This window comes from Zalophus californianus, chromosome 16 (assembly GCF_009762305.2).
Source record: "Zalophus californianus isolate mZalCal1 chromosome 16, mZalCal1.pri.v2, whole genome shotgun sequence".
NCBI classification, from domain to species: Eukaryota; Metazoa; Chordata; class Mammalia; order Carnivora; family Otariidae; genus Zalophus; species Zalophus californianus.
In genome coordinates this window covers 39,202,934-39,226,962 of record NC_045610.1, presented here as the reverse complement: position 1 = coordinate 39,226,962, position 24,029 = coordinate 39,202,934, and the positions used below count along the sequence as shown (strand labels likewise).

General features: G+C 36.9%; 2 protein-coding genes and 1 pseudogene across 4 annotated transcripts in view; 2 read left to right on the top strand and 1 right to left on the bottom strand.

Moving 5' to 3' along the window:
• Positions 1–1,954: 1,954 nt before the first annotated feature.
• ZPBP2 (zona pellucida binding protein 2) lies at positions 1,955–10,685 on the bottom strand. 3 transcript variants are annotated; one of them, XM_027567584.2, is made up of 8 exons: positions 10,569–10,685; positions 10,252–10,317; positions 9,034–9,159; positions 5,996–6,157; positions 5,165–5,383; positions 4,245–4,327; positions 3,098–3,278; positions 1,955–2,531 (listed from the first exon to the last, which is right to left on the bottom strand). In XM_027567584.2, the coding sequence occupies exons 3-8, from the start codon at positions 9,110–9,112 to the stop codon at positions 2,437–2,439; spliced, it is 819 nt and encodes a 272-aa protein (XP_027423385.1). In that variant the 5' UTR covers positions 9,113–9,159; positions 10,252–10,317; positions 10,569–10,685; the 3' UTR covers positions 1,955–2,436. The 3 variants fall into 3 exon arrangements, with proteins under 3 accessions (XP_027423385.1, XP_027423384.1, XP_027423383.1); XM_027567583.2 differs by having other exon boundaries at positions 10,480–10,681; XM_027567582.2 differs by having other exon boundaries at positions 1,960–2,531; positions 10,466–10,681.
• A 3,665-nt stretch (positions 10,686–14,350) lies between these two features.
• Positions 14,351–24,029, top strand: part of IKZF3 (IKAROS family zinc finger 3) — an 87,869-nt gene continuing 78,190 nt past the window's right edge. Inside the window, 1 exon segment of the mRNA XM_027626601.2 lies at positions 14,351–14,529. Within this exon segment, the coding sequence (XP_027482402.2) occupies positions 14,523–14,529 (7 nt within the window). The 5' untranslated portion in view covers positions 14,351–14,522.
• On the top strand, positions 23,562–23,949 carry LOC113939807 (annotated as a pseudogene).

The following is a 24,029-nucleotide window of genomic DNA, read 5'->3' as shown; positions in this document are numbered from 1 at the left end:
ACAAAACTCTGATTAAATAAATCAAAGAAAATTTAAATAAACAGAGAGCTATTCCATGTTCCTAGATAGGAAGACTTGATATATTTAAGATGTCAATTTTCCCCAATGCAACCTATAGATTTAATGCAATTCCAACCAAACTCCCAGCAAGTTATTTGGTGGTTATCAACACACTGATTCTAAAGTTTATATGGAAAGCCAAAGATCCAGAATAACACAATACTAAAGAAGAACAAAGAGGACTGATACTAACCAAATTTAAGATTTACTATACAGCAATCAAGACACCAAGGTATTAATGAAAGGATAGACAAATTGATAAATGGAGCAGAATAGAGAACCCATAGACTCACACAAATATAGTCAACTGATCATTGACAAAGGGGCAAAGGCAATTCAATGGAGGAAAGGTAGTCTTTTCAACAAATGATGTTGGAACTGTACATCCATATGTAAAAAAATGAATCTAGACACACAACTTATACTCTTCACAAAAAACTAATTAATGTTAGACTTAAATGTAAAACATGAAACTATTTAACTTCTAGAATATAACAGGAGAAAATCTAGATGACTGTGGGTTTGGTGAAGAGTTTCTAGTTATGACACCAAAAGCATGATCTGTGAAAAAAAAACCTGGTAAGTTGGACTTTACTAAAATTAGAAACTTCTACTTGATGAAAGACACTGTTAAAAGACTGAAAAGAAAGAATGGGAGAAAATATTTGTAAAACATTTATCTGAGAAGGAATTTGTAGCTAAAATATACAAAGAACTCTTAGAACTCAGCAATAAGAGAATAAACAATCCAATAAAAAATGAACAAAGATCTGGACACCTAACCAAAGAAGATATACAAATAAACATATGAAAGATGTTCTGCATCAGATGTCATTAGAGAATTTCAAATTAAAACAACAATGAAATTCTACTATATACCTAGTAGAATGGCAAAATCCAAAAAACCGAAAATACCAAAAGCTGGTAAGGATGAGAGGCAACAAGAACATATTCATTGCTGGTGAGAATGTAAAATGGTAAACCAATTTGGGAATTTCTTACAAAACTGAACATAATCTTACCATACAATCCAGCAATCATGCTCCTAGATATTTATGCAATTGAGTTGAAAACTTAAGTCCACACAAAAGCCTGCACACAAATGTTTACAGCAGCTTTATTCATAATCACCAAAAACTGGAAGCAACCAAGATGGCCTTCATACATCCATACAATGGGATATTATTCAGCAATAAAAAATGATCAAGTCACAAAAAGACATGGAGGAACCTTAAATGTATATTGCTAAGTGAAAGAAGCCAGCCTGAAAAGTCTACATACTGTATAATTCCAAGTACATGACATTTTGGCAAAGGCAAAACCAGAGAGACATTAAAAAAATCAGTAGTGTCAAGGGTTCTGGAGCAAGAGGGAGAGATGAATAAGTAAAGCACAAGTGATTTTTAGGGTGGTGCAACTATTCTGTATGAAACTATAATGGTAAACACAAGGCATTATGCATTTGTCAAAACCCATACAACTGTATAACACAAAGAAGGAACGTTAATGTAAACTATGAACTATAGTTAATAATAGTATCAACTTTGGTTCATTACTTGTAACAAATTTATCACACTGATGCAAAAAGTTAATAGTAGGGGAAATTGGGGAGGGATGAGGGTATACGAAACTCTATGTAATATCTGCTCAATTATTCTATAAATCTTTTTCTTTTTTTTTTTAAAGATTTTATTTATTTATTTGACAGAGAGAGACACAGCGAGAGAGGGAACACAAGCAGGGGGAGTGGGAGAGGGAGAAGCAAGCTTCCCACCGAGCAGGGAGCCTGATGTGGGGCTCGATACCAGGACCCTGGGATCATGACCTGAGCCGAAGGCAGACGCTTAACGACTGAGCCACCCAGGTGCCCCATCTAACACTACACTTTTAAAACTAATTATTTAAAAAACAAACTAAAAGCAAAGGGACCAAAAGAAACAACTTTTTTGGTTCTAATTACAAAGGTAATATATATGCCTTATATCATATCAGAGTGATTTCCAACAAATTAATATATGGTAAGTATAAAATTTTTATTATATTAAACTTTGCCACTCTTCTTGACCTTAATACAGGCTTACGTACAGAGCAACAGATTCAGTTTGTAAACAGCAAAACATATTTCACTGAAAATCGTCCACTAATACACTTTCCTTTGTCCACTGGAGATATTAGATTCCTTCTTAGAAATGCCATGTCAACTATCATTTTAAAGTTTCTAAAATGTATGTTTTCCAATGTTTTGGTCTTACTGGTCTTATTTAATGGATCTCTGATGCTCCGGGACGTGAACAAATTATCCTATGTTCCCCACCTCCACAAGCAAGTAACAATACTTTCACCTCTAGTCTTCATAATATGATTTTTGTTTGAAGTTTATGTGCAAGATTTAGCTCCATAAATGTGGACAGAAATGCAGCTCTGACAAGTAACATCAACATCAGGACTAAAAGTCCCAGGACTACAAACCACTGCAAAGGAAAAATATGGGGTAGATTACTATCATGTCAGTTAGAAGTATTTTATACCAGTAATATAAATCTTACCTTCAGTATCACACTGTTTCTACACCTATGCTATCCTGAGTAATGTTCAGCCAATTAAGTTGTGGAAGATTATTTATGAGTTTGAAACACTGTAATTTGATGATCTTAAAGGTAGGAGAAAGAATCCTATTTTTTCCTTTAACATCAGCATTTTACAGTATCTTCTTCAGTGCCCCATTTATGAGTTCCTATTTCTAGGAAAAAGCAATTCGGTTTTCTAGATAGGACCATTCTGTTGTTTTCCTTTGTAGCATAGCAGCTTAACTCAGAACACTATAGAAATGTTTTATAAAACAGAAGAGTGCATTAGGAAGAATTAATACACATGAGGATGATTATATTTAGAAATTTGGGCTTTGAATTTTTACTTCCCTTTAACTAAATATAACTTATTGTGAAAGAATCACTATATTCAATTATCCTAAGGGAATTACTAATCTATTCTTCTGACTATATAACCTAAATAGTTAATATTTATATTTTATAATTACCGCAACAGCTAGCGCAATTACTGTGTAGACCTTCATTTTTTCCAAAGCCTGGACGACAGCTATCCACACGTATTACTTGAAAACTGTGGTCCACAAAATGCATAGCTGGTATAGTTTTATTAAAGTCATGGTAGTAAATATATGCTTGGCTCCGGAAAAATTCTTCTATCCGATCTCTTGCCTAAGATTTTAAAATACCAGAAAGAAGTACAATAACTAAATTGTGAACCAAATTTATCCTCCTGTATCAGAGGCAATGAAATATAGTATAAACATGTCATGCTTTATCCAACAGATGAATTCCTGAAAAGTTGTGTGTTAATACTAAAATTTGTCTAGCCTTGACCTTATCAATTATTGTCAATTCATATGTATAATAGTTAAGAAAAAGTAAACGGAGGTTTAAATTATTTGCAGCATGTCTATTTCATGTATGGATAACTGAGAGTTCATTATTTCTAATTCCAAAGTGTCAAGCAAAATGGAAACCAAAACTGTTCTCTAATCAGCATTAAAAACCAATGACATAATTTTTATTTTTATTTTTTGAACACAGAGTTTAATAATAACTAATATTAACTGAGTGCTTTCCATAAGCCATGCACAATATTAAGGGTATTAATGGGCTCAGGAACTAGATCAGGAGAGTAAAGGGAGTTTTTAGACCATGCCCTTAGCCTCTGAGAATGGCAGAGGGGAAAGCAACAATTATGACCAGCAGAGATACAATTTTGGAAGAACTACTGGTTTAACCTAGGATTCCATGATTGTGAGGCTGTTCTTCAAGCTGCTACTGAGTTACCATCTGGGAAACAAAAACCAGGGACCCATCCTTCCATCATAGAAAAAATACATACTATTAACCTGGGGAGCTATATATTATTCTAGATGTATTATTCCAAAACATCTTGATATAACCGACTCTCACAATCTCTGCTTAAAAAACTGAAATCAAATATCAATACTTTACATTTTTAAAAATAGTAATTTAAATCTACTTGCTTAGAATGTCTGTTATTAATATTCACAACATGGAGAAATCGATTTTTGAAGAAACATTTAAATTAATAAGATGAATTATTTACAAAAATTTTTACACATCTTTATTAACTATTCAAATACTTTCCCCCTACAATGAAATTCTCACCTGGAGGATATTATGATTAGTGATATCTTCACAGTCAGCCAAATCATTGCATGCACCTTTCCACCCTGGTGCAAAAGGATTAACTGGAGAGGAAAAAAATGGTATCTTCACAAAAGAATTCTAAAAAGTTCCAACCATTCCAATAAAGCTTTGAATGCTGAATTCAGTATGTATGCATGCATGTGTTTAATCTATCTAATCCTAGTAATAAAGTGCACAATTTGAATAATTTATACGTTATGATTTCACTCCATCTGGGGGCTAATCAAAGTAACTACAATGAATGGAAATCAATTTGGTTTGGTTCCTCTCTCTTTTTTTTTTTAAGATTTTATTTATTTATTTGACAGAGAGAGACACAGCAAGAGAGGCAACACAAGCAGGGGGAGTGGGAGAGGGAGAAGCAGGCTTCCCGCTGAGCGGGGAGCCCGATGCGGGGCTCGATCCCAGGACCCTGGGATCATGACCTGAGCCAAAGGCAGACGCTTAACGACTGAGCCACCCAGGTGCCCCTGGTTCCTCTCTTTTAATAGGTTCTTTTCAAAAACACAATTTAAGTTTTTAGGAATTCATAAATTAAATATTGGCTGGATAGTATTTATGAAATGATACTGACTTCTAAAAGATAAGCAACAATACTGGGGTGCTTGGTTGGCTCAGTCGGCAGAGCATGCAACTCTTGAGGTCAAAGTTGCGAATTCAAGCCCCACATTGAGCGTGGAGCCTACTTAAAAAAATAAGTAAAAAAATAAAAGATAAGCAACAATATACCATTGTTTAAAGTAAATAATTAATATATTAATTTTTAAAACCTTAACCAGGCTAGAACCAACAATATACTTTAGTGCTTAACAAATATTTAAGGCTTACTATTTTGTGAGATATCTCACATTAAAGAAATGTTAATTTTTTTTCTTTACCTTGAAAGGCTATAAATAGCTCATGCATGAGGCCATGTTTGGGAATTTTAACAAAATGGCATTTATATGATGGTTCTATGACATGGCATGACAAATCAGAGATTAAATTATCCAAGATTTTCTTCAGCACTCTAAAAAGCAGGTCATTGTATCTTCCTTGACAAGACTTTGTGGTAAAACGTACAGCCATCTGATATGAATAATCAGGTTCCCGATAGGCTTTAAAAAATGATGAGAATAAAAATAATTGTGTTAGCTTTGTGTTACTAAACAATTTGCAAATAACGTAATATTAAATCTCATTAATCTTGCAAATCAGCATAGAAATTTATCTAATAAAATATTTTATCAGTTTGTCCTCAAAAAATATACAAAACTAATAACTTTAATGAAAAAAGGTTGTTTTCATCTGATGTTATCTACTCAGTACAAGAGAAGAAATGGCTGGATATATATATAAATAAGTTAAAAGTATAAAAAAAATAAGATGGGCGAATGTTTAATTTGCAGAAAGTGTCATTGCTGTCAGCACAGTCCAGTGAAAAGGATCATCAATTTGCTTTTATAGAATTAAACATCAGTTTTAAATGAGCTGGCAAAATTGTGGTAAAGTAGATTGTTCAGATGGTGGGAAGTGGGAGGCTGAAAGAGGATTATTTAGGACACAGTATCTAGATATCAATTTAAGAGTTTGCACGGTCAAATACGCCAAAATACTCCATAAGTCATAATGATTGTATACAACAGACTCATATTCACTAAATGAAGAGACCATACATTTAATTCTTAACCAAACTAAATGTATAAGTTAAAATGTGCCCATATTCTTACCAAAGATCATAAAGTCATATCTCTGCTTTACTATCGTTTCTTCTTGAGTTTCCGCTCTGACAGTCTTATAAGAAAGAGTACATGTGTAAAGTCCAGAAAAAGCCTCCAGAAAATCTTCCATCATCAGCTTTCCTGTTTTAGTTATATTTATTTGATTATTTCCTAAACAGAAATAGAAATTACTTGGTTATTTAACATATAACAATTCAGACATTATTTAGTAAACTTGGGGTTATAAATAAATACAAAATTTAAAAAATTAATGAACTATTGAACTTCAAGAATTCAAAAAAATCTTAATTCTGTTATTACTCTATGGAAAACCACATAAGTACACTTTTAAAATATATTTTGGGGACGCCTGGGTGGCTCAGTTGGTTAAGCAGCTGCCTTCGGCTCAGGTCATGATGCCTGGGTCCTGGGATTAAGCCTGGCATCAGGCTCCCTGCTCAGCGGGGAGTCTGCTTCTCCCTCTGCCTGCTGCTCCCCCAGCTTGTGCTCTCTCTGGCAAATAAATGAATAAGATCCTTAAAAAATATATATATATGTATACATATATATACATATATATTTTGGTTTTCTTTAACTCATTTCTTGGCCTCTAATTTTTTTTCTTTAAATTTTTTTGTTATGTTAATCACCATACATTAGTTTTTTTATTTTTTATTGTTATGTTAATCACCATACATTACATCATTAGTTCTTGATGTAGTGTTCCATGATGCATTGTTTGTGCATAACACCCAGTGCTCCACACAGAACGTGCCCTTTTTAATACCCATCACCAGGCTAACCATCCCCCACCCCCTCCCCTCTAGAACCCTCAGTTTGTTTTTCAGAGTCCATCATCTCTCATGGATTGTCTCCCCCTCTGATTTACTCCCCTTCATTCTTCCCCTCCTGCTATCTTTTTTTTTCTTAACATATATTGCATTATTTGTTTCAGAAGTACAGATCTGTGATTCAAGTCTTGCACAATTCACAGTGCTCACCATAGCACATACCCTCCCCAATGTCTATCACCCAGCCACCCCATCCCTCCCACCCCCCCACCACTCCAGTAACCCTCAGTTTGTTTCCTGAGATTAAGAATTCCTCATATCAGTGAGGTCATATGATACATGTCTTTCTCTGATTGACTTATTTCACTCAGCATAACACCCTCCAGTTCCATCCACGTCATTGCAAATGGCAGGATCTCATTCCTTTTGATGGCTGCATAATATTCCATTGTGTATATATACCACATCTTCTTTATCCATTCATCTGTCAATGGACATCTTGGCTCTTTCCACAGTTTGGCTATTGTGCACATTGCTGCTATAAACATCGGGGTGCACGCACCCCTCCACATCCCTACATTTGTATCTTTGGGGTAAATACCCAGTAGTGCAATTCCTGGATCATAGGGTAGCTCTATTTTCAACTTTTTGAGGAACCTCCATACTGTTTTCCAGAGTGGTTGCCCCAGCTTGCATTCCCACCAACACTGTAGGAGGGTTCCCCTTTCTCCACAACCCCGCCAACATCTCTCCTTTCCTGACTTGTTAATTTTAGCCATTCTGACTGGTGTGAGGTGGTATCTCATTGAGGTTTTGATTTGGATTTCCCTGATGCCGAGCAATGTTGAGCACTTTTTCATGTGTCTGTTGGCCATTTGGATGTCTTCTGCCCATTTCTTGATTGGATTATTTGTTCTTTGGGTGTTGAGTTTGATAAGTTCTTTATAGATTTTGGATACTAGCCCTTTATCTGATATGTCATTTGCAAATATCTTCTCCCATTTTGTTGGTTGTCCTTTGGTTTTGTTGACTGTTTCTTTTGCTGTGCAAAAGATATCTTGATGAGATCCCAATAGTTCATTTTTGCCCTTGCTTCCCTTGCCTTTGGCGATGTTTCGAGAAAGAAGTTGCTGCGGCTGAGGTCGAAGAGGTTGCTGCCTGTGTTCTCCTTTAGGATTTTGATGGACTCCTGTCTCACGTTTAGGTCTTTCAACCATTTGGAGTCTATTTTTGTGTGTGGTGTAAGGAAATGGTCCAGTTTCATTCTTTTGCATGTGGCTATCCAATTTTCCCAACACCATTTATTGAAGAGACTGTCTTTTTTCCATTGGACATTCTTTCCTGCTTTGTCAAAGATTAGTTGACCATAGAGTTGAGAGTCCATTTCTGGGTTGGCCTCTAATTTCAATCGGTTTATGCTGGTAATCTAGTAAATGAGATTACACTGCTCTGTAGTACTACACAATTTCCTCACATAAGACAGAAATTAATAATGCTAATATTCCAATACACTAACATCATGAAAAATTACATATTAGATACTTCATCTCCAATACAGATGCTACAAAGATAAATTTTGTTTTTGTTTTGTTTTTTAAAGATTTTCTTTATTTATTTGACAGAGAGGGACAGTGAGAGAGGGAACACAAGCAAGGGGGCGTGGGAGAGGGAGAAGCAGGCTTCCCACTGAACAGGGAGCCCGATGCAGGGCTCAATCCCAGGACCCTGGGACCATGACCTGAGCCAAAGGCAGATGCTTAATGACTGAGCCACCCAGGCGCCCCTGTTTTGTTTTGTTTTTTTAAGATTTATTTATTTGACAGATTTATTTAAGATTTTATTTATTTATTTTATTTATTTATTTGACAAGAGAGAGGGAGAGAGCACAAGCAGGGGGAGAGGGAGAGGGAGAAGCAGGCTCCCTGACCTGGGACCCTCGGATCATGACCTGAGCAGAAGGCAGACACTTAACTGACTGAGCCACCCAGGTGCCCCAAATTTTAGGTTTTATAAAAACTTTTGAACTAATATAGCTCTGGGAAGGATACAAAAATTACTGCTTCAGTTTTTTTCATAAATAGAAAATAAGGCACAGACCTAGATATAACACGATTTGCTGTATCTAAGTATGCAGCAGGTGAAACCACAGTTAAAATTAAATTTCAATTTGTTCATCCCAGTAAGTGACAGTGCCTTTCTTTAAAAAAAAAAAAAGTCCCTATCATTTAAGAAGATAGCTAAGATCAAATAAATTACCTGTTAATGGCTTTTCATTAGGCCCAATCCATAAGTAGGTGGGGTCCACTGTTTCTTTTTTAGCACGTTTAAAATCCATACAGGCAAGGATTGGGCTACTGTGATGTAATTTTACATATATTTTCACTGACAAAATAATATAAAGCAAAATTAAATTAAGAAATACACTTCCTTCCATTTTGTCCCAAACACACACTGAGTAGTTCTTTTTGGATTTCAGTATTTTAAAAATCAGCATATCATTGTAACACTTAGAATGCTAATATAAATTTCTTCTTATAAGTTTTTAAAACTCTAGACTGATAGTATTTTTTTCTGTGATATATTTTTGTTTATAAAAATGTACATGAAATATTTAGTTCCTTTTAATGTACAGATTCAGAACTCACTTGAATCACAATTCTTTGAAGGGTTAATGGAACTGATTTAAAGATCAGAAAAGGATTTGAAATTGGTTGCAAAACTATTCTCAAGATAATCATTGTCATCCCTAAGAGGAACTTGATATTTAACAATAAATGTCCTCTTTTGGGAACAATAATTAAGCTTATGCAGGGGCATACTAGAAAGATTTTCTGCAGTTACCTATTCTGTGTTTCGGATCTGGTAGAGGCAGCAATACTCTACTTAGAACCAACGCAGTCCCACAAGATATTGATTTTAAAGTCTACTGAATGCCAGGCCCTAAACCTACAAAGAAGACACCGTCCCACAATTTGGGGGGGTAGGAAAAAGGGGAAGGGCTCCAAACATGGAGCGATCCCAAACATGACAAATGCTGTGAACTGGTCCCAAATTATCTAAAGTTAGCCGCGTTACCAATCTTCCTTGGGGAGTGTGGGAAAGCGTCATCACAGTGATAAACGACTTTTGAGCTGAGCCTTAAAGGATGTGTAGGAGCTCCAAACAGAGGGACCTGCAGTCCTGGAAATCACTCTGAGTGGGCCTCGCACATTGCAAAGCAGCACAGACACCTGGAAGTGAGGTGGCATGAGAGAAAGATCTGGATTGAATCCTAGCTCTTTACGAGCTGTGTGGCGTTAGGCCAGGTGATATACTAAGGCGTCGCTGTAAGGATGAAATGACGCGAGTGCCAAGCACCAGGCGGACATTCAGTGAACTCTCTCTCCCTTTCCCTTCGCTGGAAGAACATTAAGCAGGGCCACTGCACACCCGGCTCTTCTGATAAGACTCTGCGGGTGAAGAGGTCCTTAGTACCTGGGTGTCCCGGCTTGCCATAAATGAGGCCTTTCCCGGTACGTTCAGAAGAACGCTGCCATCCAACTGTGGAAGAAAGAAACCATTAACTTTTTAGGTAGAAGAGGAGCGGGGACTCAGAGTGGGGCAGGGCGCAGCGAAGAGGAGGGGGCAGGACTGGGAAGGGGGGGGCGAGGCGGGTGGGCAGGGGAGGGGCAGGCAGGAGGAGCCCCACCTCCAGTGAGGTACCAGAGCACCGCGGAGAGTAGGACCCACGCTCGCATCACGGCTCAGGGACTAGCGTCGCGGGAGGCGTGGAGGGGCGGGCTCCTTCCTACCTCTGCCCAGGCCCAGCGCCTCCCCATCTCTCCTCCACAGAGCGGAGCAAACCGCCGGGGTCAGCTCCCCTACTGGTCCGTCGCTACAGCGAGAGCGGACGCACAGGAGAGCGCGTGCGCGCTCTGGGGCCTCGCGCGCGGGGGCAGGGCGGGCGCGTGCTGGGTCCGAGCATAGGAGGCGAGCGCCCCGCCCCCTCGCGCGCACGCGCACGCCCTCGTGCGAGTGCCTCGCGCCTGGCGCCATTTTCCCGCGCTCTCTGTGACTTAGTTCTCTGAGTAGCCCCGTTCCTTACCCCCGAGAGAAGGAGAGAGTAATGTTAAAGAAGCCAAGCCTTCGCGTTTCGGTTTTTTCCTTTTCTGGAGGCTGAAGAGATCCACGAGAGGAATACTGTGGATCCCAAATAGGACGATGGGGTAAGGCGAGTAAAGATGCAATTACATTAGGACCGGAGGGAGGGAGACGCGTGTGAGAATTTCCTCCTCACAGGAAGCAGAGCCTGTGGGAATTTCCGGTGCCTTGCATCTCATGAATTCTGCCTGAAGTTGTGTGCAGGATCTTTTACAAATTCTTCCACCCAATTTTTACCTAACTGCATTTTATGCCCCCCAAACGAAGAACCTGAAGATCAACCACTCGTGCGCCAACAAGGCGTCTCCAGCCTTCCCACGCTAGAGGAACATTTAACCTTTAATTTCCACATCAAGTATCAGACGGCGTTGGGAGGCCCCCATGCAAATCTATCTAGGGTCCTGAAGTAACCTTGCTTTTGAAAAATGGGCGCAATCAAAAGGCAAGATCCCCCAAGTGTGCTTTTCCTGTGGGGACGGATGACAGATGAGTAAAGTTCACAGAGCTCAGAAAGAGAACATGCCCGCGTCTTTCATGGTTCCTTCTTGGCGACCAGCTTGGTGGCCTGTTTGTTGTCTATTTCTTAGCAGCGGGACATCCTCGGGGTTGGTTTTGAGTAGGCTGGTGGGTAAAGAGACCAAGGTTCAGACAGGGTGCAGAATGATTATTTTGGGTGAGATCAAGAGTTTTCAGTTTTATTTCCTTTGAGCCAAGTCAGTACTTGGACTATCTCAGATGGTCCAGGAGCAACCTTTGTCAGTGATTTCATTTTTAGTCACTGTTAATTATACCTACATAGCTTAAGCCATAAGATGTGATTCGGTGAGTCAGATCCACCCATGTCAGTTACAGTGTCTAGATTCATGGTTTAGTCTCAACTGTTCCCTTCCTTCTTGAGGTGGTGATAATGAAGACAAATTTAGGCATTATCTTTAATTCCCTAGCAGTTTGACATTCCAGCTTTAGTCAAAGTACATTATAAATCCACAGTGTTTTATTAGTTTCCCAGTTATTAGAAGTAATCGATCCTTATAAATCCTGTGTGATAAACTTTGAATACTGTGAGAAGAGACTTAACCAAATGAGTAGTAGTTGTTTGTTGAAAGTACCCCTCCATTCTTTTAAAATAAACTTTTAATTTTAGAGCAGTTTTAGATCTACAGAAAATCTGTGAGTATAGTACAGAGTTCTTGTGTACTCCCACCTAGTTTTTCCTACTAATGACATCTTACATTAGGATAGTACATTTCTCACAATTAATGAACCAGCGTTGATACATTACTATTAAATAAGGCATATATTTTATTTAGATTTCTTAGTTTTTACTTAATATTCTTTTTCTGCTCCAGAATCCCATCCAGATTCCCACACTACATTAAGTCATCATGTCTCCTTATCTCCTTAGGTTCTTTTTGGCTGTGACTTTCTCAGACATTTCTTGTTTTTGATTATCTTCACAATTAATGACAATTTTGATGACATCACCTGACCTTAACAGGTTAGGTACTTTGCAGAATGCCTCTCTATTGGAATTTGTCTGATGTTTTCTCATTATTCTACTAAGGTTATAGATTTTTAGGTAGAAGACTATAGAGATAAAGTGCCATTCCCATAACATCATATTAAGGGTACATACTATCGTTTTAACATCATATTAAGGGTACATACATACATACACGTTTTATCACTGTTGATGTTACCTTGATCACCTGGCTAAGTTAGTGTTTGTCAGATTTTTCTACTTGAAAATTACTCTTTTCTTTCCCTTACATACTGTACTCTTTGGAAGGAAGTCACTATGTGAAGCCCACACTAAGGAGTGGGGATTATGCTCCACCTTCTTGACGGTGGAGTAGCTACATAAATTATTTCATCCACCTGCTTTTTATCTGTTCTCCTAAGTACCGTTCTCTGGAGTCTGAAATACTCCATTTTGAACTAATTATTTATAGAGTAGTAACACGTTCCACTGCTAAGTATAATAACAGTTTTTACATCCTTTTAACAACCAAATAACTATTCATCCTTAAGCCATCCCTGTGAAATTTTACAGTTCCTCTTCTGCTACTTTTGATGTGCTATTTTTGCTTTTAGAAACTAACAAACAACAAATTTCCCCTTTCAATACTATAATTAGACCTGGTGTTTAGAGTATTTCTCCAAAACTGATATTATCCTGTAGAACTCCAACCCATACAATCTACAGAGATACTACCATGGTGTCATGATCTTAAAACAAAGCCAATGCAAGTTATTTACTCATTAAAAAATATCACCCACCACACATAAATGTGTATGTATATAGATACACACACGTATGTTGGCCTTCTATACCAAGGCATATTTAAAATAAACTAAAATTCATAGATTACAACATGGACACTTTAACTTGTAAGTGTGGGTTTCTTCTGATATGGTCTGCTGAAGCACAACCCCCCAAACTTAAGTCTGAATTATATTTTTATACAGTAATAATATAATTTTCTAACAAGGGTGGAAGTGGCCTTTTTGAGTATCATTCACATGTCCAATTCAACACAATGGGTATCTTTATAAGGATTCACCAGAACAATGTCCCTTAGACTTCAATGTAAAGAAAAATTCTGCTTTTGAAAACTTGTTATACGGGCACTTCCCCTTTCCTTTTCCTATAGTCAAATCTGTGCTTTACCTCTATAAAGCGGGAAGGATGTTAGGGAAAGATGTTGACTGGTATGTTTCTGTGCAGTAACATCTTTGAGTTAATTTTACTATCTTATCACATCCTCCCCTTAGTTCTATTTTCTTTACTTACTTTTCTGATATATGTATGTATATGTATTTTTGTAAGCTGTCTCAGATCCTACTTGGAAGAAGGCAGAGTAGTAGAAAATAAACACATGGAGTGCACAGTATTTTGTGAGTGGTGGCAAGCAGTTCCCAGAAGGGAAAACAAAAGTGAGAGAATTTTTGCTTCCCGAAATGAAAAAGTTGAGTTGATAAAAGTGCCCAAATCCTTTTGAACTGTCTTAGAATTTTCTGAAAACTTGGACCAAGAATTATCATGTGAAAAGAAAAACAGAGAAGAACATAATACTTCGAATGGAGTGAGTTCTCTTTGACGGTATTCATGGCTATCATCCCCGAGTCTAGACCAAAAGTTCCAGATCTTGTTAAATTTAAGACAAACCTCTTTGAACTGAAACTTGTAAGAAAACAATACAGATCGTCCCTCCTCCTCCCCCCCCCCCCCCCCCCCATATTACTCTCCCATCCATTATCCTTCTTAAATAGACACTTTGGGACAATTTACTGATGCGCCATTTCCATCCTATCTGGTTCTCGGGTTTGACATTCAAAAGGGGGCTGGAGGTGCGGAACCTCGGGCGCTCCGCGGCGAGCGTGCTTTAAAGCCACCGCCAGCCAGCGCCGCTGTAACCCCGCGCACCGGCCGGTCGCCGGCTCCTGCCCCTTTCAATCTGCGCCGACGCGGCGGCCGGATCCCGGGGACTCCCCGCGCCGGGAATCTCCCGCCAGCTGCGCGCTGCGTCCCGGCGACGGCAGGAGCACGTGGAGCGGCCGGGTAGCCAGAGCGCAACTCCAGCCCAGCCCAGCCCGGCGGCGAGATGGAAGGTGAGCCTCCAGCCTGCTTCTTTTCTAAGGGGTCTTTGAAAAGCTCGACCGGTGCATGCAGCAGAGAGAGTTCCTTCTGAATCTCGGTTTTGCTTCTATTTATTTCTTTTGTCAAAAGTAAATACGAGGCATTTCAGAAGGCAAAGCGTGTCGGTTCTCATACATCTCTCATACTGCTCCCTCCCCCCCCAGCCCCCTCCTAACTTTGGAAAGTGATAACTTCTTCTCAATTTTATGTCTTAGGGGTTGTCAGACATGAGGGATCAACTCGAAGTCTGCAGAGGAAGAGTACTTATGGGGCGTCCCTGAAATGGCAACAAACCTGGGTTGGAATCACTGAGCCTTTTGGATGCTTATTTCGTCCATGGCCTCAGTGTCCATTGGAATTATACTAATCTGAGTGACTTCTTTAGAATGAAACGTGACAGTTTTTTTTTTCTAATAAGAGTAAATGCTGTCATATGGGAAAGGTAAATTTTTAAGTGGTTGGCACTGGTGGTTCCCTTGGAACTCTATCTTCTAATGATCCTTCTTTACCCAAAGGCTCAATTAAAAAGTTTCATTTGAATTAATTTTGAAAGTCGTGAAACTCCTCACTTCTCAAAAAATTTCCAGTATATACTTACTTGGGATAACTAAAATTTCACACTGCTATTGTAAACTTATCAGTGGTCTTTTCAACAAGTGTTTGTAAAACCTTGAAAATGGCAGATGCTTTTCAAGTTGGGGAAGGTGGTGATATTTCGAAGATCAGAATTTGTGAGAAACATTTTCTTTCTCTTAATAAATGAGATACTGACACCTAATAAAAATGTTAATTTGATAAATATTATGAATAGCATGGATTGTTTCATAATAATCAAAGGATCTTCTGTTGCCAATGAACCTTGATCTTTGGCAACTCTAAGTCTAGAGTATATGAATTTATTTAAATTTGATTAAATACTTTGGGACATAAGATACAAGTGGTAGAGCTTCCCCCCCCCGCCACAATCTAATTGAATGCAGTATTGTGGTCCTGAATCCTCACTTTGTACATGGCTATGCCTACAATTTTTCTAACTGCCGTGGCCCATATAAATTTTTTTTTCTTGTAGAATGCCAAACAAGTCAATGAACAGTATGTGTTTAGTATGGATATGGAAACTTAAATGGCCATTATGAATAATGCTTCAGGTGTTTTCTCTTATGAAAAACTATGCTGTTAAATTTTAAATTATTGGGGGTTTAAACTAGCTCTAAAAATTGACATTGTGAATATTTAAAAATGGTTTATGAAGTGTAATTGTTAACATGTAAAGGTCTGGTTGGCCAAGAACAGGGAAAAAATTAGGTCACTGTACATTATAAAAAATAATTTTAAAAATTCTCATGCTTTAATTATTAGAGATGAGTTGCTGAATTTATTTTTGTGAAGTTTAAATCAATATCCAACACTATTTTTTCTTAATCATTTCAGTTCTCCGGACTAACATACAGAATAGTGTAAATCCGTGGAAACAAAGTGTTTCCCTGTAAATGTTAATACTCCTGAATTCATTTAATGTGAAATAAAGAAATTATTAGCTAAATAGCATAATTTGGGATAGTAATACCCCTAACAAGGACTTTTAGATAAGCCTGAATAGACTGTCTAAATAAGAAAGGAATGAAAACTTGTATAGAATTTGAGTTAGAACATACAAACTATAAATGGAAAGAGATGGAATATAGAATATAGGCAGTGATCAGTTGTGAGTTTAGATGTGTAGATTAAATTCATAGGTCTATAGAGATGGATGGCATATAATATGCTTAATGCAAAAACTTCACTTAAATTAAAAAATACAATTTAAAAAAGATTAGTGATGTGAATTTGGCTGTTCTAACATCAGGTCCTTGAGGACGGAGTAGTTGATGTAGTAAAATATCTAGTTCATTATAGCCACCTGAGATTAACTGGCCCATGTGTTTGATATTTAAAATATTTTTTAAATTATTTTGACATTTTGGCCTTAATATACAGAGATTCGAACGACTGTGTATACCTCTCGTTTCTTGGCAGTATGAGAAAGCAGAATACTTTATGGAATACCTTTATTTTCTGCCTAATTTGGTGGTCAGATTAACATGCTACAGTTTGTTGTGAAATGTGAACCTGTTTAGTCATTCCTTCAGCATATAAAATCTGTCTTAAATTCATTCTTCAACAAACGTTTATTGAGACATTCTGTGTGTGAAGATGTCAGATGAAATAAGCTTTTGAAATTGATATTTTGTCATGTAGAAATGAAAAGTTAATACATATAAATCAGGAGCTATAACTTTTTTCTTTTCTCAATCTGTAATCCTAAATATTTTCTATCCAAAGACTCTTGATGTTGCTAAATTTTGTTATTTGTGTTGTAATAACAGTAGTTCTTCTGTCTGTTACAGTTAAGAACTGAGGTGGTTCACAAATACGAATTTCATAGGTATTGACATGTTTCTCTCATTTAATATAAAACCTTTCTATTTAAACAATATTGGCTAGAGATCTTCCTAAGTGTATTTATTACACAACCCCCTGTCTTATAAGCAAGGTACACAAGAGATCCTTTTATCTTGTGACCCTGGGTTACTATTCTAACCATCAGGTGATGTATTATTATTCTATAATATATTCTCAGAGGGGTTTTGAACTGTGCAGAGTTGAATGCCTCCACACTAAATATTCCAGGGTTATTTGTCTCCTTCTTGATGTCAGCTTCTGCTTCTTACCACATGGCTTTTGTGGAAGCCATTTTTCATTTCTAAGTCCCTTTCTGTGCTCTGGATGGTTGAGTTTTACAGAGATATAGCCTCCAAATGGTGGAGTTTGCCAGCCCTCCATTATGAGCATATGAAGGATGAAATGGTAAAGTTCAAAGGAACAAAAGCTACAGAAAGGCCACAGGATCTTGATGGAACATAATTTTAGAAAATTCCTGTTTGTGCTTCCTATGATCCAACATGGGATTTCACACTTCCATGTCTTCACTAAAGTCTTCAGCCCATTCTTTACTTGGTTATGCCTACTTATCCTTCAAGAATCTGCTCAGGCATCATCACCGTGAAGGCTCTGCAGATGCCCGCCTTTTGATGACCTTCTCTGATGCCTTCTGGTGGTCACCCTACTGGTCCCTCACCTTCCTCCACCTAAGCTAAGTGATTTTCCTTTCTGTGCATACTTCTGCCAATTGTATTGAAGTTATTTATTGATTTAAATATTTATTCCCCCCACTGGTCTTTAAGCTTCTAGAGGGCAGAGAATATGTCTTATTTTTGTGTGCTCAGTACCAGGAATAGTTCTTGGTTCATAAAAGACCTTCAGAGTTTGTTGCCTTCAATTAAGAAAATAATGCTGAAGGGATGCCTGGGTGGCTCAGTCAGTTGGGCGTCTGCCTTTGGTTCGGGTCGTGATCCCAGAGTCCTGGGATCAAGTCCCACGTTGGGGGTCCTTGCTTGGCAGGGAGTCTGCTTCTCCCTCTGCTTCTGCTGCTCCCCCTGCTTGTGCTCTCTCTCTCTCTGACAAATAAATAAATAAAATCTTTAAAAAAATAGTGCTGAAAAGTAATTTTGTTATGTTTATTATGATGCCTTTTTATTTAATTTTTATGAGTAGGAGATTGGTGCTAGCAATTCTTTGCTAGGACTCAGAAAATTTTAAAAGTACTTAATTAAACAGTATAACAGAAAAAGAAAGCCAAGAAAACAAAAATGTTATTGGGTATTTTTGGCTAAACTATCCCTAAAGTCAAATCTTATCTATTAACTTTATATTGGTAGATTTCAGGATCACATATTAGTCCATTAAAATATGGATCAAATAGCAGAAATTTGCTTTCTCAACCAGTAAGATATAGATGATACCATAAAATTAGCATACAACTTTCCAGTAATACTTTTGTAATACATTATTGTAAACTTGTCAATATATTAACTGTATATATTCACTTATTTAGGACTAAAAGGTTATTCATAGATCTTTTATCAGACATCCAGTGTTAATAGGATCCTGACTCAAGCTGTAGTTTTAGACTATGTATGAGAAGAACTGAGAGATTAATACAGAAACCTGCCTGTAGTAGGTGCTCAATAAATGACTTTTTGTGCTAAGGATTCATTTATTATTTTGAAAAGAGATCCTAAACATCACCAGGACATAGAGATCACTCTGTTATCTAGCCTTTTAAAAATACAGCTTTTTAAAAACCATAAGGATGACTCTAAGGTCTTTTGAATCATTAAAAAAAAGATGAAATAATAATTATATTTCTACTATATGTAGATTATTTTAAATATGATCTATGTATAATTATTAGTTATTATTACTATATAATTATCAAAATACTTTAATCCCCAGTGATTTTGAATGAGATTATTTTTCAGTATTAATTGAAATCTGCTTTCTGTATCCAAAATTAAAGTTCTTAAGAGTCCAAAGTGGTGTAGAGTAAATCAAAATAAAATGAAGTTGATACCGTATTATAGTGGATATGTGTTCCACTTAGGAGAGATTAAAAAAAAGTAGGTGTTTAATAATGAATATGAAACAGAATAAAATGTATTTATGGAACAGTACTCTTTACTCACTGTCAAAAATTCATCAGTTTACCTCCCAACTTTTTATATCAATAGAATTGGCAACATATCATAAATTGTACTTGTTAATGTATGTTCTTAGAGCTGAAATTTTTGGCACATCAAATTATTTGTAGGTTTATACAGGAAACTTTTTTAGAATAAAAGAAACTGAAAATATTTCAATCGCATCACTGATGAAACAATATAAAGCTATATTTTCTACTTGTAACTCTTAATTATCTAAAGATTACTTAACTAGATTTATTGCTTATTTTGGTTGTTAATATACCTGTATCTCCTTCTAGACTGTCAGGTTCCAAAGTGTAGGCTTCTTTTTATCATCAGCCCATTCCTCAGCACATAGTATGGCTACAGTCATATTAATTGAATAAATTAATGAATGAGTTGCCTGTGTGTTTGGTCATTTGATTATTTGTTCAGCTTTTAGGGTAAAGAGAGTAAGAAAAATAGTGACATTGAAACTAGTTAATTTTGCTGGCTAATTTGTCAAAGGTGTTATTAAAGGTTTGGTAGAAGAGTTTGGAATGTTGGCTAAATCCAACAATATGAATACTACCATATTTTTCTAATCCAATATTGGCTCTACTCTGGGCAAAGTAATATAGTGCCTTCTAACTTTTGGATTTGTTTAAAATTTTTGCTACAGTCTTTATTTCAGTGAAGCACTGCACTTTCCACAATAAACCATTTCTTTATAACAAATGTTTTGATTCTTAAAGTTGACAACATATTTCACTTAATTTGAGTTCTCTATCACAGCACCATCAGTTCACTTGCAAAGTGGTATCTATTTGAAAGACTATTAACTTATCAGAATATTTGGTACATCAGAATAGTTTCCTATAGTAATAGTCATATAGAGTCTGTGGATATGAAAAAAATATCATGCTCACAAACCTATAACTACTTTATAGATAAGGAGTTACATCATAGTTGATACATAATAGCTCCGGTCTGAAAACTGAAGGTTACTAATTTTTATATTTAACAATTAATCATTTTTGCTGTCGTCTGCCTTCATCTCTGTAATTAGGAAATCACTCACTAATACTCATTAATAGTTGATTTTATGCTTGCATACGATGTAGACAGTACCACAGATGTGCATCAGAGGCTAACTTGATTTAAATTTCATTTGACTTTCATGAATATCATTTACCAAATTTTAATGCATTGAAGATTATCATTTTATAAATTTATACTCTGGCCTCAAATAAAACTTTTTTTTTACCAACTCTTTGAAACACTTTGAAATATTAACATTTTATAAATGTGACGAGTAAGATTGTGGTTCTGCACTTGTATTTTTTTTCCTGTGCATAGTTGCTCATGTAAAATTATTTAAGTAAAAACATCATTAACTCTCCTATTCCCTCTATTTAACTAAGTGCCCATAAAGGCTTAGGCTAACGTATGTGGAACATGCTTTTACCACAGTGTAGTAACTAACTGCTCAATAATAAGAATGTGAGCATGGTACATCATGATTATATATTATAAATTTTTTTAAAGATTTTATTTATTTATTTAACAGAGAGAGACACAGCGAGAGAGGGAACACAAGCAGGGGGAGTGGGAGAGGGGGAAGCAGGCCTGCTGCCGAGCAGGGAGCCCAATGTGGGGCTCGATCCCAGGACCCTGGGATCATGACCTGAGCTGAAGGCAGATGTTTAACGACTGAGCCACCCAGGTGCCCTTATATATTATAAATTTTTAAAATACTTATTGTAAGGTTGGGTTACTTCTTGCTATTTTTTATGTTCAGAATTAAAGAATGTAAAGATTTGTTAGATATTTTTAGTGATTCAACTTTGAAACAAAGATTACTTACCATTTTCTTTCAAATTTCAGGGAATAGTTTAAAAACTCTTCTGAAATAATATGAAACACTTGCAAGTGGTAATGGTTTTTATATATGCATCTTCATTTCTTTTCATTTGACAAATAAAACAAAACACAGAAATAATGTATTATTTGAAGCTGGGTAAAAAGCTGCAAGTTTCATCTATATCTATAGATTTTTAGTTTTTGTTTGTTAAAACAGCCTTATTGTTCTCATTGTTTGACCTTTCAGTAATTATTATATATTGGAACTTACTATATTGTATACTACTAAGGTACCTCTTTATCTGTTTTATGTGTGGTAATCTATGTAAGATTTCATTTGAAAAATGAAGTGCCTCTTCAAAAAAAAGTTTAAAAACTACTGGGATAGAAGCATGCTTTTTAACTAAGTAGTCTCTGGACACCACTGTTGTTTAAGATTCAGCAAGTTCTGAGGAAATTATGACTGTTAGAAATTAAACCCCTGTCCCTTTGGCTCTACAACTTCCTTTGTTAAGACTAAGCTTCCTAACTTTATTTTGGTACCGTAGATGTTTTGCTGTACCATTCAAACCTTGAGAAATAGCTGGCCCATTGGCCTACAAGAAATAGTTGTCTAAAGCAGTTGTATGCCAGTGGATTCAAGCGAGAGAGATTCTTTATAACTGGTGTAAGCCACTGATACCCTACCTCTCTTGGTTTGAGAATCATTTCAGTAGGACAAAAGACTTTATGGACCATCCTGACCAACAGACTTCTGCTTGCCACCATAAAAACAAAATCCCCCAGAATTAATGGATAAAAGATTTAGGATGAGTCACCATTTTAACATTTTTCATGCATTCTAGAAATAAGATTGTGAGCTTGTTTGGTAAACAATACTGCAGTATAAGATAGGTCATTGGCATTTACGAATGTAACCTGCTGTTTTGAGTCTCTGAGTGGCCTGAAGGAATACAAGAATACATGGAAATTTGTAAATGTAATGGCTTTTGTAAAGATTTAATTGAATTAGTAGGACTGAGAAACCAGAGTACACAAGTATATAGCTTCTATGTTAGCCTAGCCAATAGCATCCGTGCACATCTTAGAGAAATCTGGAGTTTCTCAAAGGACTCCACAGTTTTCCATTGCAAACATCGATGACCTAATGTGGCCCTATTTGTCCCAAACCTAAGCAAGCCTAGGGAATTTTTACAGGTAACCTAACTTAGGGATGGAGACCTACTCTGTGTAATGGGACAAATAAGGATTTAAAAAGTTGATAGAAAGAGTTAATGTAATGCTTACAGATCTTGTGGCTAGTACTTTATACAGTGACACTGATATTATAGGATGACTCCTTGAGCTATTCCATGGTCTGCCTCACAATTCAACAAGAATTTGGATGAGATACACAAAAAAAGACAAAAATTTGTTTTTTATCACCAGAAACCCTTTTATAAAAAAATCTTATGTGGGACAGATGCAAGTGTGATGTCCCAGTTGAGAGAAGGGTGAGAGCAACAGACTACTGCTAGGCTTACCTAGCTGTTGGCCCTTTCCTTCTCCTGACACAGAGTGGCACCTATGGCAGCCCTCTGGAACCCTGGAGTTCCATAGAACACATTTTGAAAACTATGGATTCAGACTGTTACATGTTTTTTTTCTACTGGTAACCCTGTATGTAGACTTACTTCCTTCAATCCATTTTGAGGATTGCTGCCAGAATGATCTTCCTAAAATATCAAGTTACTCCCCTACTGAAAAACCATTTTAAGAGTTTCTTAGTAGGGCATTTAAGAAAATCCACAATGTAGCTTCAATATACCTTCCAGTGGTGTCCTCTGTCCTCTAATGTTATTCTGGACTGCTTAGTGTTCCCTGAATATGCACTGCTTTTCCTAACTCCCCATTTTTCTAACGCTGTTCAAACCCAACAAGTCCAAAAATGAACTCCTCTCTCCAACTCAAACCAACTTCTCCTGAATTCCCAACACTGTTAATAGCACCACAAATCCCATTGAAATTCTTATTCATTCATTATGTTCTGTCACAAATGCCATCCCTTTTAGGAAGCCATCTTCATTCCAGGTTGGAGTTTTTCCCTTTTTCTGACACTCAGTAACATTTTATGTCTAATGACTTCCAGAACCTAACTTCATTTTATGGAAAATATTAAGTATTTTTGCATGGTTTCAATACAGTCTAAATTGTCTAAGAATGCAATTACTATATAAGTGAAGAGAGATGATTCTTTGTTATGTTCAGAGCCAAGTCTCTTTTGCCATTATTGATTCAACCTGCATCCTCCTGTATTTTTAGGTCTTGCATTCATGGTGATTCTACAAATATGTCTGACTACCTTATTATTATGTTTTCTAAAATAATTGTGCTGGTATACTTACCTATTGAAATACAGATTATTTTATTATCATTTTTCACCTTTGTATGACAGTTGTGGCTTTATTAAAAGCTTACAGGGGTGCCTGGATGGCACAGTCGGTTGAGCCTCCGACTCTTGGCTTCAGTTCAGGTCATGATCTCAGAATCCAGGAATCAAGCCCCCCATCGGATTCACACTCAGGGCAGAGTCTGCTTGGGATTCTCTCTCCTTCTCCCTCTGCCCCTCCCACTCATGCTTTCTCCCCCCCCACCCCAATAAATAAATAAATCTTTAAAAAAAAGAAAAAAATCTTACATGTCTGGGTAGGTTATATTTAATTCATGATGATAAAAGAGGTATTATAAAATATTTTTTTAAAAGGGGGCACTTCTTTCCAGATCATTGGCTGTGTGGGTCAGGGTGGGCCCTGAGCTGGGGGTCCTGTGCTGAAATGCTTCAAAGCCTTGTTAAAAATGTTGGGGTCCCCATGAAGCCCTACTATACCTAAGTTTGCCAGGGGATTTGGGGTAGGAATGGGGTTGATGGGCTTCATCATTTATAAGATCAGGAGTGCTGATAAAAGAAGTAAAGCTTTAAAAGCTTCAAGTCTTGCACATGCTCATGGTCATTATTTTTTTTTTTTAAATGATTTTATTTATTTATTTGACAGAGAGAGACACAGCAAGAGAGGGAAAACAAGCAGGGG